General features: G+C 35.1%; 1 protein-coding gene across 5 annotated transcripts in view; it reads right to left on the bottom strand.

Moving 5' to 3' along the window:
• Nucleotides 1-19,501, bottom strand: part of Slit2 (slit guidance ligand 2) — a 320,684-nt gene that overhangs the window by 121,031 nt on the left and 180,152 nt on the right. For all 5 annotated transcript variants that reach the window (XM_028765192.1, XM_028765190.1, XM_028765193.1 and 2 more), the window contains exon 5: nt 9,798-9,869. In XM_028765192.1, coding sequence (XP_028621025.1) covers nt 9,798-9,869 — 72 coding nt within the window. The remainder of the gene's footprint in view (nt 1-9,797; nt 9,870-19,501) is intronic.

The following is a 19,501-nucleotide window of genomic DNA, read 5'->3' as shown; positions in this document are numbered from 1 at the left end:
GAATGATACAATTTCACTGAATTTATAAATCTAAGTTTTCCCTCAATTACAGCCAGGATTCTTAGTACTGTAATAGTTGAAAGCTTTTCCTGCTTATTAGGAAGTAATGCAAAAGTGTAATTTCATTTTCCAGGAAGACGTTTAAATCTCATGATATAATACAGCTGCAGAGGTTCCAAGAAAACACTTAAATCCTTGAGCACTTTTGATTTTTAAAGATTAAATTCATTTAACAATTAAGTTAATAGCCTTTTTATTTCAAAGTGCTAAATATATATCTACACTACTATTCTCTAACCTCTTGAACAATTTATCAAAGCCATTTAAATTAGTACAGTGGCATGAAGTGTTACCCTTGACGTGCTACAAAAGAGAAATTGTTTCCAGACAAATTGGCAAAATCTTTTAATGCTATCGAATTTGCCTAATGCAGTCTCCAGGTTAATCTGTAAAAGGGTGAGCTGTATGTTTGCCCATATCTTTTTATCCTTAGCTGTCAATGTATAAATCAGCGCTGACACAGCTTCTTTTAAATCATGCATACAATGCACCAAGGGGAATCTGGAGCATGCCAGAAAGCACTCAGGCAAATCTTGTTCTACAAGGACTGAAAGAACCATCACTTTCCTTATGCCAGAATTTGCACTATAGCTGGAAACTTTGAACTCCATTTTGGTATCATGTGTGGTTACAAGTTTCTCTTGACAGCATATAGACTTGTTCCTTCTGTAAACAAGGAAAGGGTCTGGTCTTGCAACATGGAATTGTCATGGGTTAAGGAATCCAGTTTTAATTAATTATTTAGCCCAAAAATTTAGTCTTTAAAGAGTTCAAATGAAAAGACCATTAGTGAGATTTGGAAAGATTTCCTGATGCTTTCATTATATGTGAGCTACTTTCTCACCATGTAGAGATTTTCATATTTATTTGAAGAAAGAACACTACTGTGTTTAAGTTTTCTTTGACCTTCAGTCAACCTGAATTATCATGGGTGTTTGTGTCTTTCCTTTATATTTTTCATTTTAAAACCTTCACTTTGCTTCTGTTCAACTGTGAAATCACCACTCCAGTTGCTACATCACTGTTCTAGTTTGTGGGTTTGTCTTTACAAGCACCACATGATTTTATGCAAATAGAGAGGTCATAAATAATCATCCTCATCCTCACCTCACCAAGCATCTCGCCAAGCATCAAGTCCTATGATTCTTTTTTCGGTGGTGGACAAGGATCCACTGATTCCTGGGAAACCCCAGGTTTTCTGTTTGATGGTTCCTAGCTTTGGAGGTTGTAGTTGCAGACAGCACCATTTGACAGTAGACTCCTACACTGAACAATACATGTCATGACTCACACATAGATTTCATGAAGCTGATTTTGTTTTATTTCACCATAAATAGCTGCTGAGTGTAATTAATGGAAATAATATAACATCTTTGAAATGTTAGATCTAAAGTATGTATAATAAATAAAACATTTAAACACAATACAGCTAGAGATGCTGTATTATTGTTAAAGTTTTCTTAAATTATGCCCTATTTCCTTTCTTTAAAATATAGCTACCATACTGAATTTTAAAATAATTTATACAACTTACTTCATAGTGTTAAATTTAGATGATTGTATCTATAACCAATTTGTAAATTTTTATAGCAGGTAGGATAATGTTCGGTTGCTAATTGGCCTTCTTTCCTAAGAATTAGAATATGTAAAATACAGTTAACTGTGAAATATTACAAAGCATTAAAAAATTATAATAAAAATAATGTGTGGTCCAGGAAAGAACATCCAATTTCTCAATGAAGTAAGTATGAAAATGCCAAAATTTTGTTGTATTTTTTTTATCTCAGGAGCGAGAAGTGGTGTGTCATTTATATTGCTATTATAACATAAAAGACTTTAAAATTTTAGACAGTTTACAACACACCGAAGTGGTCAGATGTTTTATAATCTAAATAAACATGATTTTCTAAAAATTGAATCACCAAGGAAGAAAAGAGATTAAAGTCTCTTAATATGGGTAAAGTACTTTTCTGTAAAGGTAAAATTAAAAATTCATATAAGTTCCTAAATGTACAAATCCATGCCAAACAGTACTTAATCCATACTTTATAATTTAAATAATAATACATAAAATAAGAAAATAGCACAATTTGAACTATATCAACAAACATCTTGAATATTAATTTCAATAACCACATGACTTCTCTCAGAATAAGAGCTCACCATCAGGAATCTGGTTCTGGGGCACTACATGATAAGGTAAAAATCTATTCTAAAAATCATGGGATTTTTGCATAATCTGATATTTAATTGCTTTACAGTCTTTAAGGCAATGCTTTGTATATCTCAGTAACAGTAACTTCAAATTTTATTAGGTTATGAAATATTACAAACTTATATGAATTTGCTATTTGAACGGAGAAAAAGAAACAACCAGATTAAAAGAAATATTTTGTAACAGACAGTAAGGAGGAAATAACTAGAATAATATTTGAGTCCAGGTATTCCTCAGAAAATTAACCAAGCTGTTTGAAACTAAGAATGATTATAATAAACACATTTATTTACCACACAGCACATGCTATAGGATGACTGTATACAATCTCATTACCCTTCATAGTAATGTGAGAAGGTAAAAATTGCTTGCAACTCAATCTCATAGATGGAATAATAATAAGACTCAAAAACTCTGAGAACTATGCAGTAAGCAGCAAATACTGTGTTTAGCTTTGATTGGAATTGAGAGTGACATATTTCTCAGATCCTCATGCAGTGTCCAAGAGGCTACAGAAGCAAATTCACAGTGCTTTTTCTGCTTCAAGTGAAGTTTTAGAGAAATAGATGGCCAAGATTCAAAGAAGTAATGTATTTCGGAAAAGGCAATGATTCCTCTAGGTGGAGGAAGTTTAATGAGTGTTGCAAAATGCATATATATCTTTATTGTTTTAAGATGTGGCTCAGAGGTAGAATGTTTATCTAGCATGCATTAAGCCCTGGATTCAATTCACAGCATTATATCATATCAAAGTGCTCATATCTTTTTCTCTTCTCAAATAGAAATAGAGTTTTATAGATGAAAGAACAGCTCCATGGGAAAAAATTGTGAGAACAAGCAGTATAAGGTTAAGGGAATGTTTTTAGGACCAGAGGTATTTGGGGTGGAGCAGAGAGCTTCTATAGAGAAACAACAGCTCAAAGCAGAAAGTTCTTGTCACAGTCAGAACATTCTAACTAGTCAGAATGTCTACAGAGAACATTCAATACGCTCTTTTAGTTAAACTCTGTATTCTTACAGACCATACGGAACTAAGGCCATGTTCTGCTTTATTCATACAGTTCGGCTTCAGTTTACTTAACAAATGCATCATGAGGATGAATAAGAGGAATTTGAACCTGGTCATCAGAATGTGAAATGAATGCACCACAGGAAAAAAAATAGTGTCATTGTTAATATTATCTAATGAGACTAAAGCTTAGAGGTCAAAATCAATTAGGAGGCTGTTGTAATAGTCCAGAGGTAACGAAGTGTTCTGATCCACGTTGGAGACACAAGAAATCTGAAGGTCTGTTCTGTCTCACTGAACAACAAGGCAACCATACTAGACATATTAGCTTTTGTATTAAAAATTGGTGCATAGGAACTCAAAATCCATCATCATTTCCTGCATTTTGTTTTCTTTGTTCTGTTCTGTTTTGGGGGCATTTTTGAAGATACACTGCATACATCATATAGTCACGGAAGAAAAGCCATTACTGAAATAAGGTTGCTTCTAGCATAGTGGAGACAAAACAAAATGGAAAACTAAAAAGATTTCAATGATTAGTTTACCTCATCGCAATTGTTGGATTAGTCACAATTCTGATGCCTTGAGAATGAAGAAAAACACCCAGACTGTAGGACCATGGTCAGTAACCAAGATTCTAATGGGGTTTGCTCATCCTGACCAGGCCCCACCCATTTCTTTTTCACCAAAATGTTTTGTATTTGTGTTTGTCATCTGGGGCTATAGGCATATGCTTGTGAGGGGTGACCCTCACAAAACTCATTGCTTGCTATCATTTGCTTGAAGAACTATCTCTGTAGGTGTCAGAAGAGTCTATGACCTATTCAATTCCCTTGAGTTTTATTAAAGCATTAGGCAGAGCTTGTGGAAATCTTGTGGAAGAAGGGGAGGAAGAATGTTGGAGAAAGAAGGACACCACAAGAAAATCTACAGAATCAACTCATCTCGGCTCACAGAAACTCAAAGACTCAACAGACAATCAGGGAGCCTGCGTGAGTCTGAACTTGGTCCTCTGCGTGTATGTCACAGTTGTATAGCTTGGTCTTCACACGGAACTCTTAACAGTGGGAATGGACTATGTCTGACTCTTTTGCTTGCTTTTGGGACCTTTTCTCTCCTACTGGGTTGCCTCAATATGAGGATAGATGCCTAGTCTCTTTGCAACTTGACATGCCATGTTTGATATCCCTGGAAGTCTGTCATTTCTAAAGGGAAACGGAGGAAAAGTGGCTCTGGAAAAAGGTGAGTGTTGGGGATGAAGGGGCAACTGTTGTGAAAATGAGAGAATAAAAAACCCACCATCCCCACCACTGAAGAAAAAGTGTCTTTTTCAAAGTATTTCTAGCCTCAGACCTAAATGAAAACCACTAGGAGAGAGCTGGGTACCAATATCTTTAATTTTTCCTGGATAGTTAAAGGATATTATTTTTAAGATAAGTTCAAAATGAAGTAAACTTGGAAACTGACTAGAGAGGGTATTTGTAATTAGGACTTACGGCAGAGATGATGAAATCTCTTACACTTATAGAGAATTCATACATTCTTCTCCTTTATGTTTACATATTAGTTCTGTTCTATCTGGCAAACTGTTGTTCATGAGTCAGCATGAATTATGTAAGTAACAATGAAGGAACATAACAGGAAAGAGGTTTAAAATAGATAAAGGCTCAAACTTTACAATATGTTAGGCTTTCTATATACCTAGATAAATTTGGCTGCAATTGCATTTTATGGCCGGAGAGGATTCATTGAAAAGAGTAAAACTAAACTCAAACAAGGTGGGACTGGAAAAAGAAAGGTGACAGCAACTCAGTGAACAATGAAGTTTCTAAGCAATGTTATTTAGATTTGCAACAAGAAATTAATTCTCTTTCTTGCTCATCAATAAACAATGCATCCAAATTGGATGACTTTCCTCCAAAGTGTCATGGTCCTGCATATTTATTGTCCGAATGATGTCATGAATTGCCTAAAGAAAATCATCCTGAATCATTCTGTGAATTATACATTTGCTTATAGATTAGTGCACATGAAATTGCATTAATATTTTCTTTAGTGCTCATCAAAAACACAGTTCATTTTCCCCTAGAGAAAACTGGTATTCGCTTATTTGTTTTGTTTTTCTTTCTGTTTTTTTTCACCATCGAGGATGATTTTTTTTTCCTATAAAAAGAGAATAAAATTCATAGCTTTGGGGTAGTTGGAATTGGAATGGTGCAAGCCAATACAAAGAGGATGTTAATGGGGAGAATGGAGGGTGGAAACTGTATCCTGAAGATGTACACAAGAAGAAGGAAAGAAGTAGGAAGATGGTTTTCTTGACGCAGTGGATGATGAAATTGTTACAGGAGTTCGATTATTATTTAAAATTTATTTCCAAGTAAGAGAATAAAATATCTAAAATGAGTTGTGTGATATGAAAAATTACAACCAACTTTTTTCCTTCCTAAGTTTATGTCTTTATCCCTCTTTTCATCAAAGTCCAATGGCAAATATTATTTTTTCATATAAAATAAAGAACTCTTAAAACATATCTGAATACATAAAGCACATGCTACAAAAATAAGGTCGCAACTCTTAAAAATAAGGTGAGACTAACCAGGAATATTTTCTAAGAGGACAAGAGTAAGTGGAAATATCCAATCAGGTGCTTGAAAAAATACTGTGCATGTTGTATTGTTTTCTTTTGGCATTTGTGACTTCAGCATTAAACCTATTAAATTCATATACAAAGCCTCTAAGGACGAGTTCTGCAAGCATTGGTTAACTTTTGAAGAACCATCCGTTGGTAATGACAGGGTACCAATAGACTCTATTTTGTGACTTTAAAAGCACACATGGAAATCCCATGAATATTGATGTTGGAAACTGATAGTCACTTAATTATTTTGTTGGTATTGTAATATGATTTTGTTTTCTTAATATCTGATAGTCTAAAATGTTAAGACAAAGGAAACTGGTATAAATTGTAACTGGGGGAAAAGAGAGGTAACAGAACAAAATATTATAACTTAATTCAGCTATCAAATAGAGATATATAAGCAAGAAAAAAGTAAGCTAATTCTCCCCTGAGATGCTTAAGTCTAAGGTGAATGCTCATCTGTCTGGGATAGTTTAAGCAAGGCTTGCATGGAGAAAGGGAAATAATAATGTACTAATTTGTGATATTTCCACAGCATCCATTTTATATTGCCAACATGCCAACTTGAGCACATTTAGCTAGACCTCAAGAGCAAATCAAGTGCCATCATTAGAAATCTTGTAGGAATGGGAACTGTTTTGTATCAGGCCCAAAAGTGGAAAATCTGAAAATTTTTTTAAGACTGGGGCAGGATAGGACTGCAGAGAGCCAGTGCTCCAGGGTAAGACTGCAGAGAGCTAGTGCTCCAGGGTAGGACTGCAAAGAGCTAGTGATCCAGGGTAGGACTGCAGTGAGCCAGTGCTCCATGGTAGGACTGCAGTGAGCCAGTGTTCCAGGGTATGATTGCAGAGAGCTAGTGCTCCAGGAGCCAGGGTCTTGGCACTGGTAAGGCACATAGGCATGCTACTTGAGTAGATTTTTCTGTTTTAACCTTAGAATAATTGTGCAGCTGTCATTGAGACACCATGCAGGACAACCTACTTAGAAGCGACACAGAGGTAACAATGAAGATGACAAAACACTCTTTCTCTCTGTCCTGTTCAGCACTGACACCATCATCAATGGCATGCAGCTGGAGGTTGTGGCTAGTAGTTTAATAATTGTGTAAATTAAATTTTATACTTAAAAAGTAGAAGATGTACTGCCTCTGTTTGAATGAGAAAAAACTTTATACTCTGACCCATGAAATCAGAATATTTTTGTCAATATAGCTTGAGATATCTTCTAACTATAAAGTTTCTTTTAGCTATTTAAGCTGACTAAAAACTTAAATTTTACAAAATTCCTGTTTTTCCCTCGTTTCTTTTGCATTAGTTCAAGGAAGATGATGAGGATAGGATTTTTTTCCCCTTATTTTAGCATCACCATTCAGTTCTACACTGTCCCTTAAGTTTCCTCCCTTCATCCGCGGAAACATAAATTTCCAAAGCAGACTGTGCGGAAGCTGTCAGTCAGCATCTCCGCCATGTGGATCCCGTGTGTCTCATCACTGCTTTACTTCACAAAAACAGTCACGTTCCATTCATTTACACAAACACATCCCACTTCTTATAGTCACAAAATAAAACAAATGAAAACTCCAATACACTTTGCTTTTATATGAAGTTCTTTCTCAAATTTCACATATTTACTGTTTACCAACACACAATATAAGACTATATTTTAGATTTCCCCTGCATTCCTTTATAGATTTTCTTCCAGAGCTCTCTGACAACTTATAGTAATACTTTTACATTGTTTCACCCTAATCCCTACAGTATTTGATCTTATTTATAAATCATTGTTTTATCTTATGTTCATTTACTATTTTCATGTGTATTTTCTTTTTTAACTTGAAGGTCCATGTCTAATCAACTAATAATAGAATAATCATATGCATATTTAAATAATATATTCATTATATTCTAATATTGAAATTTATCTTATATTCTACTAGCCTGTCTCCTTTGTAAGTCACATGTTTGTAGATAACTTTAAGCAATCATTCATTAAATATTTTTATAATGAAATATAATACTATAGTTTCCTAACATTTTTACTGGTTTAAAAGGTCTTCATGTATTATTTGCCTAATGACCAAAACAAACCCGAATAACTATTATTCATTTTCTGAAACTAAATACTAAGGAACAAGAAGGTTCGGATGATTGCTTATGTCTAAAAATCCAAAATATAGCAACACTGTCTGAAGTTGTAATTCTACCCTCCTTGTGTAGCATAAGTAACAGTCTTTGAATAAAAAAAAAAAAAAAAAACCTCATGAATGTTGTGGGGAGGTCTAAAATGTTCATTTCTCATGGCAGCTGGCCTACTCTCTCAATTTCCACTTAATCTCTGAACTTATGTTTCAGGTTAAATGAAGAAAACATATTTTAAAAAATGTCTTGCGATGGGTCAATACTCCTAAATGAAGACTTAATTATAGGATAAGGGTACCAGGTGACTGAGTATCTGAATATTTGAACAATACTTAAATAGACTTTTATTAAGCACTTAATCACAGTACTATTGTGAGGTTACAAGCGATATCCCACAAGGGTGGTCAGTTGTAGCCATTGCAATTCGAGTGGATACAACCCAGAAATTCTTAAGTAATACCAGATCCACACATAATACACTGAGACAGATTGAATCGCCCTATGTCAGCAAATTCAATTTAAGCATTCTCAAAGTTCTAACTAGTAAAGACAGAAGGAAAGCAGAAGAAATCCTTTTTGTGTAAGTGCTCATAAAAATCACCACAGTCATAATGTTACTGGTTTTCTATATTTATAGTCACAAAACTGTGCTTTTCTGTCATTATTTATGAACTCAGAAAGCATAGATTCAGGATCAAGAAAAACATGTTTTTCTTGAGGAGATGTAAAGGCCCAAATCTGTGGCTTTATTAACACTTGTCCTCTTTGACAAAGGACAACATCTGTCTCACTTTCACTACCAGAGAAAAATGGTACTGAATTCTCCCATGGAAAATTCTGAGTATCAGTTAATTCTTGAAAATTTGCCTGCACCGTTTATGAGTAGCTAAAAAATAAAAAATGGAAAATAAGAGTTACGCTTGACACACAGGGGCCCTTCATCTCTATATTCCAAGGTACTGTAGTAGCTAAGAAAAACATTTTAACCCCCAACATTTGAAATAAACTGAAAAGTCTTTTTAAAAGACTAACATGGTATTTTGGAATTGATAACAATATATATTGACAATATCAGGTTTGCCACTGAGAGCTTATATCTCCCAGGCAGCTTGAGAGCGAAAGGCACTTAAACACCTTGAAAGAAGCCAGATTAAAGATTCATCAAGGAAAGTAAAGAAATATGGTTTTTCTTCCTCTTCTTTTTATTATGAGGGGTGCTTATTCATATAGTTCTTCACAGACATGAGGCAAAAGATGTGAGAAAAAGACACAAGAATGAAAAGGTAAATTTATCATTTTTTTTATACTTTTAACATTTAAAAAATCCAGAAAAATGTGAAGTTCTGAGTTACCTTTATCTTTAGTAGGAAAAATATTATTTACGCCTTCCAAAACAAAATCAACAGTTTATTTGCTGAGCTTTCAGCATACCCTGACAGAAACTACAAAAAGAACAAGAAGGGATTTGGGAAGAAAATGAGAAAACCCTCCATTTTGTGAAAAATGTAAAAACATTAATCGCGATATTGAAGAATAAATTGTATAATAACTTGAGTTGTCAAAGTGCATTACAAAGACAAAATTATATGTTATTGCTTAAATATCTTCAAACATGAAGAAAGCTACATCATCAATATTTCATTTTTTCAGATAATTTAAAAAATGGAAACATGACCCAAAAAACATATGATAATTTATAAAGCACTATAAGTTAAGACGTACGTATATACTCACAGATTTTTAATGTCAACTGCCCCACGGAAAGCCTTCCTTGGAATTGCTTGAATTTGATTTTCACTGAGATCGCTAAAGACAAAATGAAGGAGAGATAGAGTTATGAAATTATATTGTATGTTTCATTTAACAAAAATAAGGAATAGAAAAACAAAAATAATCCCACAAAAAAGCAGTCTAGACCACATAAAAAAGGCAAAATAGTTAACTACAAAGCAAATAACTACACAAATAATTTATAATTCTTATATAATTTAAAGTTGGGATTAAATATTTTGATTCTTTGTTCTATTATAAGATACGGTATTTTAATTTAATGGTTGACTTAATTTTGTAAAGTAAGATATTTCATCAAGACCAACAGATTTTTCATAATTTCAAGAGGATCCTTTAGAATTTAACATTTGTCCGAGATGGCTGTTTTAACTGAGCTTCCTAGAGAAGCATGACAATACGCAGACCACAGAACCAAGATTCCATAGCAACTTAAGTAATATTAAAATAGAATATGCCAGCACTCATCCAACAACAAAATAGTTTCTGCTTGAAATATTAATAGTAGGCTGATTTACAGCTTTCCCTAAATATATTATAATCATAAACATGGACTCTATATTCATATCTTAATTTAATTAAGAAATACATTTTAATCAAGGAAAAAGCACCCTCTGGGTTGAAATAAGAAGTTTGGGGAGAAAAAAAATGCTCATCATAAAATGAATCATTTTTTTACTTCCAAGAGTTCAGAGTCAATTTTAAGAGCTTAGAAAGTGTTATTAGTTTTATCACACAGAGTACAAATACACACGCATAAAGATACGCCTTTGAAAACAGAAAATTGCCTTCTGGGTTTTATTCACATGAGCATACAGCAAGAAGCTGAACTATCAAGCAAACTATTAAAATACCAATGAAGTTACTCAAATTCTAAGATAACCCGTTCTCGCAAAGAAAGCCGAGGCTACTGACCACAGATGCCCAGCAGATGACAAACTGAGCCGTTTTCCACCATGCGGAAGCACACTGAGCAGGTCGCGCCACACTCCCTCAAGTCTGCTTGTGAGCAGAGCTCATAATTCACGTGCTTGTAGTCACACAAGAGAGGAGAGGATATGACTGGCTGATGCAGAGATTTAGTGTGTGGTCTTGACCTCATTAACGCCGAGTTTTAAACAAATGAGATTTGAGTTGATATCTCAATATTCTTAATGTTCAAAGGAAAAAAGGTGTTTGCTAAGCAATTTGTAAAGAAAAGATTAGAAGGAAGAGGAGGAAGACGAGGAGAAAGAAGAGGAAGAGAGGGAAGAGGAGGGGAGGAGGAGGGGGAAGACGAAGAAAAAACAAAAATCTCATATATTACTTCAAAGAGTAATTGTACCCATTTGTGCTTATGCAGGAAACGCATTCTGAAGCAATGTAGCTCATTATTGCTTTCAATAATTTCAGTACATCCTTAAGAGCAATAAAACCTCATTTCCTTAAAAAGCGCTGATTTCCCCCACTTGTCATTGATTAGGGCTGACTTCTTGCCTTCCTTTTTAAAATTATGTCTAGTTAAGAATATATATATATTAAAGCCATGATGGCAGAAACTGTTCAGAGGAGGTCACAAGACAAGATATCTGAGGAAAAAATACTAAAAAATAAAATTAGCAAGCAACAAAGAAGAAAAAAACAAGATGACATTCAAGTGAATATGAAGCTATTGTTCTTGCTGACAATGATTGTTTTACAGTCATGTCCCTGCCTGAGTTACAATTTCTAATTAGTCCCCCTTTCCATCTATAATAAAAGGAATCCTTATGAGAGCATATAGGTAATAATGGCAAAAACATTTACTCCTGGTTTTGAGATTTACCTCCATTCTGTATCCTTCCAATCTCTAGAACTTGGGTCCCTTCCTTCCCGCAGAGTTGTTCTTTTGCTGGGTTGCCATGCACTTGAGGTCAGACTCTTGACTGACTTCAGTGAGGAGAGGAAAGTAAGGCTTTGTGTGGCTCAAATAAACATAACCGTGACACCCTGAAGTTTAGGAGGGATAACACTCCTGGACTTTGGATTATTTTTATTGATTTCCTATGACAAATTCCTAGAGAATAGACCTGTTTTCTTTGGTTAATAGTCACCAACCTTTTTTTCCCCTAAGCCTTTGAAGGACTAACAGGCTCAAAGCTCAATATTTCCCTAAGACTGATGGCTGTATCTAGCTGTACCCCTGGCTAGATAGCTTCTCAGCATGGAATGGAGTCTAAGCATGCATGAGTGTGCAGTCCATTGGGTTAAGCAGTTTTCATTATTGATGCCAGGTCCCTTTTGACAAGTGGGCTATGCTCACCTGGAAAGAAAGAACCTGACATAAGCAATAGCTGATGCTTAAAAGAAATATACATCCCATGCTCCAATTACCATGCCTATGTTTTAAAGCAGATATTATTATTTCAGTTTTGGAGGAGAGGACCTAAGTTTTGAAAATGTTATCAGTGCTTAATGATAAGACTAATTTTTAAACATATAGGAAATGTAGATAAACACTGAGCCAAAATTTGTGAACATCTAATAAGGGTTACTAAATCAGTTTCAATATCATTTTCTTGTGTTTATGAACTTAATGGGAGGGTTTTCTTAACTCATCCTAGGCTTCAACAAATGTCATTTTTGCATTAGTGTATTAGAATGAATATATATATACATATGTATATATATATATATATATGATAGTAGCTATATTATAGTATATATAATGAATATGTATATATGATACTATCATATATACTACTTTATATAGTATATATAGTATACTATATACTGTATATATAGTAGTATATATACTATATATATTACTATTACTATATATATAATGAATATATATATATATATATATATATATATATATATATATAAGCAATCATACTATATATATGATTGATAATATCCATTTCCAACATATAGTGTAGCATGGTTTGCAATCATGTTTACTCACTTACTATCCACTACATGTGGAGCTTTGGTCAGTGGATTAAAGGTTAATGAATCGAGTGAAGTTTTTCCTGTTTCTAGAACATTTAAAATCAAGTAAAGAAGATAAAAATAATAACTAAATATGAAAGTACCAAAAAGAGTGTTGGTTTCATGAGTACTGCCATCATTCTGCCTGGAAGGCAGCTATTTGACCTCACTGTCTATGCTCTTTTCCTTGAAGATCAATGAAGACTCAAGGAGACACCCCTCATTGTGGACTATTTTTCCTTGGGGTATGTAGAGTAAGTAAAATGAGTCAGAACTAGTAAGTTACTGGGATGAAGCTACCATGGCGGAAGTTTGCAATTATATCACTAGGCAATAGAGTGTAAAAATCTGTTTGAACAGCAAAATGGCTTGATTGGCTTGATTTTTAGGAAGATTAATCTGGAAATTGAATTTCAGAGCAGGCAGGGGTAATGGGCAGAGAAGAAGTGCCAGGCAGTATCTCCAAAAGTTGGCTAGTGTCCAGTGCATGAGGTATTTTTCAAAGGAGAACATTAGGCAATAAAATTTGAAGTTGGCTCCAGTTGGAAAATATTTGATGTAAGTTAAGGTGACTGTCATTTCAGCATAGTTTGGAATCACTTGAATTTTCTGAGCAACATAGTGACAAAATTGTGAACCCAGAAAGGCAATTGTCCTACTGCTATGCCAGGTACTGGGGAATTGAGGCAAGATGATTGATCACTTTAGGTTACTGAATCTATCATGTTGTGACATTTCTGAAGAAAAGATACTTGAAGTTTTTAAAATTGTAACTGTCTGTCTTTATGTTTTGCTTTTACAGAAGCATGTGCATCGTATGTATTCCTGCTTCCCATAGTCATCAGAAGAGGGAGGTCGATGTCCTGACACAGGAGTCACAGATGGCTGTGAGCTGCTGTGAAGGTGCTGGGAACCAAATCTAGGTCCTATGCAAGAGCAGCCAGTGTTCTTAATAGCTGAGCCATCTCTCCAGCTCTGAAAATATTGAAATTCTTGGAAGACAAGTCTATTCCTTTTCCTGGAAATGGCAGGAAGGTGTGAAGAGCTGCAAAGACTGTTCCTTTCAGAAGCCAATCTCCATAAATAAGGTACTGAGTGGACAGTAACATGATTCCAGCAGGAAAACTGTATGTGCTTTACATAAACACTATGGAAGACACCTCCAAGAACTACACATGAGACAGGATCTATCTGGGTCATCACAGATCTCTGGGTTTCCCATTTAAACCTTATTGTTTCTCACCACATGCAATCCACTTGCAAACACATCTACAGTACCTGCAGTCAAGCCCTGTGCTCCAGCTCCTGCTACTCTTCTTTCTCCTTGTCTTCCTCCTCCTCTCTCTCCTTCTCCTTCTCCTCCTCCACACTCATGACTACTGTTACGATATCAGTGAATTGGCAGCAATCCCCATTTCTTAACTGACAAAGTCTAAATTCTTCTCCTACTATTGATTTATGACCACTTCTAAAGCACCCCCAACACTATATAAACATTATATCCAAAATTGTATGAAGCTATTTCCTCCGGAAGTCTTCCTCATCAAAATTAAGGAGGGCAGTATCCTTACAGTGGCTTAGACGACCAGAGACTCTAGACATCCTATTCATCCAATACCAATCTATTATAAAATTTAACCCAGCTTAAAATACTTCCAATTTTTTTTCTCTGCCCTTCTGTCACCTTAACCTCTTCTGGTATGGACTAGCTTAATACCCTGAAACTAAAACTATGCTGCTACATAGCTCTCCTGTGATTGCCACTTCTTAGATACAAATGCCAGAGTATGTGATACAATACAAAGAAAAGCTCAAAGCATCAAATATATATATATATATATATAACTAGCCACAAAGAAATTATTTGACACTTGCTTTTGAGATCTATTTATACTCTTTCATATTCCATCCAAATATACTGGACTCCTTGGGGTTTCTTGAAATTTTCAGGTGATGATTTATTTCAGAGCATACATGTATGTCTCTATGTGTATCTTAATCTTTGACAAATTTTGTGTTTCTAATTCATCCTCTGGGTGTTATTTGGGTTGTTAGTCTCCAGGAACTTGTAGTACTAGGCAAATTAAACTCTAATAATGAGCATCTTAGTAATACAGGTATTTTTTTCTCTCTAATTTCTAACACAACTTGGTGGTAGTGATTCTTACGCCTAACCAAGTGTCAAAGGAAGATTTTGTATTCCCTCAGTGAAACTTGTGAGACTCTACCAAGATAACTATGTATGAAAACGTGTGTATCTTAGGATGTTTTGATCAAGTGATGGTCAGTACTAACACATACATTAGGTTATTGCTCACAACTAGCAAACCTTTTTGGTTTACTTAATTCTTTCTAGAACCACATCAGGATACAATTTCTTTTTCTCATTTTGGAGAGGGTAAACTGAGGTTTAACGAAGGTGACAAAGTTAAACTATGGTCATGTTGGTAGTATACATGCAGTAGAGATAGGACTTTTACTTGACTCAGCTGTTCTCCAAACATTATATTGTTGGCCATTATCACATTCCTTAAATAAGAGGTGTCTTCAGTAATCAGATAGCTATCTGACATTTTTTTAGTCCCTTCGGCAATGGTTTCAAGGAGTGGACTTATAAGAATTTACTATGGGGCTTCTCTTAAGAACAAAAACACACTAGGAGCAATAACAATATGAACCCTGACCCTGAGCTCCAAAACAATTAGGAAGAATGTGTAGTGCAGAGATCCAGGAATCCATGACTTCATAAATGCACCAGGTAAATACTATGATCAATGGCCTTGGAACCCATGTTAGCATCTTACTAAACATCTCTACCAAATGTTGTCTTTAAGGTGTCTTGTTAATTTTGGATTATATGTATGGTGTTTGTGTATATGCATATAGTTATACGGCATAAATTTCAGCAGGAAAACCCAAGTAAGAAAAATCATTAAGTCAATATGAATACAAGGGTCCAACTCAGATCAGCAGGCTTGCCTATCAAGCACCATTGAGTCATATTGTCAGCCTTAATTTTATTCAGTTAGACACAGTACACTCCAAAGCCCACATAGTAATGTAATTATCATATAGCAAAGGCTAGCCTCAAATTCATGAAAAATTTCCTCCATCATCCATGGGTTGAGGTTGCAGGCATGATACTTTTAGAAGTCTCTCTCTCTCTCTCTCTCTCTCTCTCTCTCTCTCTCTCTCTCTCTCTCTCCCTCCCTCCCTCCCTCCTTCCCTCCCTCCCTCCCTCTTTCCCTCCTCCCTTCCCCTCTCTCTCCTAGACAATTAAGCAAACTTTTATTGAAGCTGACACTGTGGTACAGAAATACATATCAGCTGATTAAAAGTCCAACGCCAACAAAGAGAAATTACAGCACCGAAACTTCCCTGCCTGAAATTATACTGTATCACTAGTTCACCTACAGTTTCTTTTCTAAGCTTTGTTCCACACAAACCTATGCAATTTTCAACATTAGAATTCTTAATTTTATAAGATGGGGGAAATCAGACCTCAAGCCAAAATCTACTGGGTTATAAAATCCAGCTTAAATAAGCACTGGTCCTCCAAAGTGCAATTCAAAATAGGTGATGTGCTCATTGGAGAATCAGACTGATAAAGCTGACTGAAAGCTTGTCCAATGAAACATTCAAACAACACTGTGTATAGAGTAAAAACCCAGACAGTGTTCTAACTGCTTGATTTCAAACCAAGCAGATTCTATGTTTAGAAATGCAAAAAAAAAGTGTTTCGCTATAAATATAGAAGGAACACAACATCACTGCATCGGTCCAGAAACCACCAGGAAAACAGTAGCAGAAGGGCAATAAATAGGGTTGCTAGTCCAGTTTGCTCTTTCTGTTTAAATCCCACAGTATTTGCAAATGCCACTAACATGTTGACTCTTGAAAGCCCATGTTTCTATTGCCATTAAATAGATTCAGAATATTGTGCCATTTCATCCATTCATCCATTCACTATCTGGCTAAGTAACCTGGAGTGTTCTCCCTCTGGTGAGACATTCATTTGGTCATCTGAATGCCAAGGTTGAAAGGAAGACCACAGAGAACAGTCCACATCAGCACAGATGGAAACTACAGATTCTCCTTTGAATCAAAATCTCTTTTAGTAAAAATTGGTAGCAATGGAGGCACTTACTGAGGTCAGAATGTTTAGGATTAACTTTTTGCTTTGACTTAGTGGACATTCCTATCAGTACTTAGTAAGTTAGTGAAGGCGTGATAGGCACGCCATTAAAGCTAATTAAAGTACACTGCATAGCCTATCAGTTCCACGGAGAAAGCACCATAGAAGCCTCTTTTAAATGTAGTATTCTTCAGAATGGAGAAATACATGAATAGGTTGAAAAGAATTTTCAAGTGTATTTATGCTAATCACTCTTCAAAGATCATCTTAGTAATGTTTTTAATTTCTAAAAATTGATGGAAACTTTTGGGAATATTCCTATTTTGCTTTCAGTATGTCTGCACAATTTTAAAGGGACCACGTGACCTAATGGTGCTGAATTACTGCATCAGCTTTTTAGGAAAGAGCCAACACTGCAGCGCTGCATTTTATTGCCCACGACGTATGGTTCTCAGTGGAGTATCCCATTAACCTCAAAGTCCAATGATATCATTTTAATTATATAAATTGAAATGACAATGTATAATACCTATATCATGTAAAAATGGATTCACTTTATGTGAAAGTGTTCTAACTATATTTCACTATGAAGTAATAAATTTGCTTTAGATGGCAAAGCTGCCTGTAAATTTAATTACTGGTAATTTTATTTTCCTCCACAGTTTAACCTCTCTTAGAGTCTGACTAGGAATATCATAAATCTGTAATTGCACGAGCTATTCTGGAAAGTACTGAGTAATGATAGATGACTATTTACCCATATTTAAACTTTGGGAAGTCAAAAAGTATAATTCTTGGTGGAAAATAAATATGTCAACCTGTAAATATTACCATGGTGTAAATTCCTAATTTTGAAATGTATTGTTTACTTAAGGAAAATCCTTTTGTTCGCATATTTAATCAAGTCATATATTTCATGGAAAGGAACTGTTTTCATATATATATGAAGTTCCAAATAACTGATAATGGGTATAAAAAAGTACAGGTTTCAGATAATATGCAGATGTTTGCATTAGTCCAGCAGAGATCAGTCTCATGCACACAAAACTTGGGTGTACATAGCTTATCCCAAAGGTCACAGAAAAATGGATTCTCACAAGATTAGTTTTGAGTTTCAAGATGAGTGGCCACGATCAATATTTTCTTTGTGAGTTTATAATTCTCTACACAGCTACTGTTTGTAAAGAGAATAGAAGGTAAGCCCACCTTTGAAGGGCAAAATATATTGCATTTTAATGTTAAGTCTAGTTGTTTTAGATACACAGGACCCATTTTTTCCAGCAGGTGCAGGAGAGAATGCATCATGTATCATAAGTCATGCCACCCAAACCAGAGTATTGATCCTTACGTATAGGTTATTCTCAAATGAATTCTCTATCTCTATTAACTTTGGAGAACAAAATAGCCTCATTAAACCTCCACTTCCATCCAATTGGGAAGGAAAGTACGAGGGCAGAGGCAAGGAATGAGTGAGTAGGGTATAAGAAGGAATATAGAGATGGACCACAAACACTGAAGGTCTTTTGAAAAGCCATATAGAAGCCTACTACCATAGAAGCTTCCTAATATACATATACATGGAGGTACCTTATAATAGGGGAGAGAATGCTCAACCAGGCGAGTTATATCAACAAGTAAAACCTCAGTTATACCAGTTATATTCTGTTGAGTTTCTTTGCCAAAGGGTTTATATAAACATCCGAGACATCATATAGCCACCTTGCAAACATCACAGTTTATTGTCAAGAATGTTGGTTGCTCTCTGTAAACTGATGACAAAGTCCTGATACAAAACATATAACTTATGGGTCATGGAACATGGAGAAATTGAACTGTTATCCAACTAGAAGCTTCATCCCTACTGACTCTTGTTCATGGTGCTATAAGGTATTTTAAAAGCTGCCAGCCATTAGATCATGGGCCTAGGGGAAAGAATACTACTATTATTTTGCTAATGGAACAAATAGAAATTAAATGACTCTGAATAACATATTGCTATACACATAGATATATTCATCATTCACCTCTTTTCAGGGAAGTTTTTTCTCATACTAGATGAAAAAGTACATACATACACACACATACACACACACAGACACACAGGCACACACACACAACTGGACAGTGTGCAGGGAATGAGAGAGTTTGGAGCACAGTTTTAGGTGGGATGCCTTTATTGAACACAAGGCTCAGGGAGAGGAAACAGAAAGATTGTAAGATCCATAGATGAATAATGACTCAATAGAAAATGCCTTCCAGAGACTAGAGGACTGATACAAATATAAATTCATAAAAAACTGACATCATGCAAAAGACCTGAACAGTTTTAAAACATTTAATATTATAGCATTGAGAAGGATAAATGGATACAAGCCCTTACTTCTAAACAAGAAGCCATTTCTACAAGATAATTGCCTGGGAAAGGAAAGCCAGGTCTTTCCAATGGGATGTTATTCTAAAGCAGACCTCATGCCTTGGAATAGGGAATAGTTGTATAACTTCAAATGAACTCCAAGTCTTTGTCTTCTCTCTCTCTCTCTCTCTCTCTCTCTCTCTCTCTCTC

Source organism: Grammomys surdaster, unplaced genomic scaffold (genome assembly GCF_004785775.1).
Source record: "Grammomys surdaster isolate TR1022 unplaced genomic scaffold, NIH_TR_1.0 150, whole genome shotgun sequence".
Lineage (NCBI taxonomy): Eukaryota > Metazoa > Chordata > Mammalia > Rodentia > Muridae > Grammomys > Grammomys surdaster.
The sequence above is the reverse complement of the archived record's forward strand: the minus strand, read 5'-3'. Positions and strand labels throughout refer to the sequence as shown.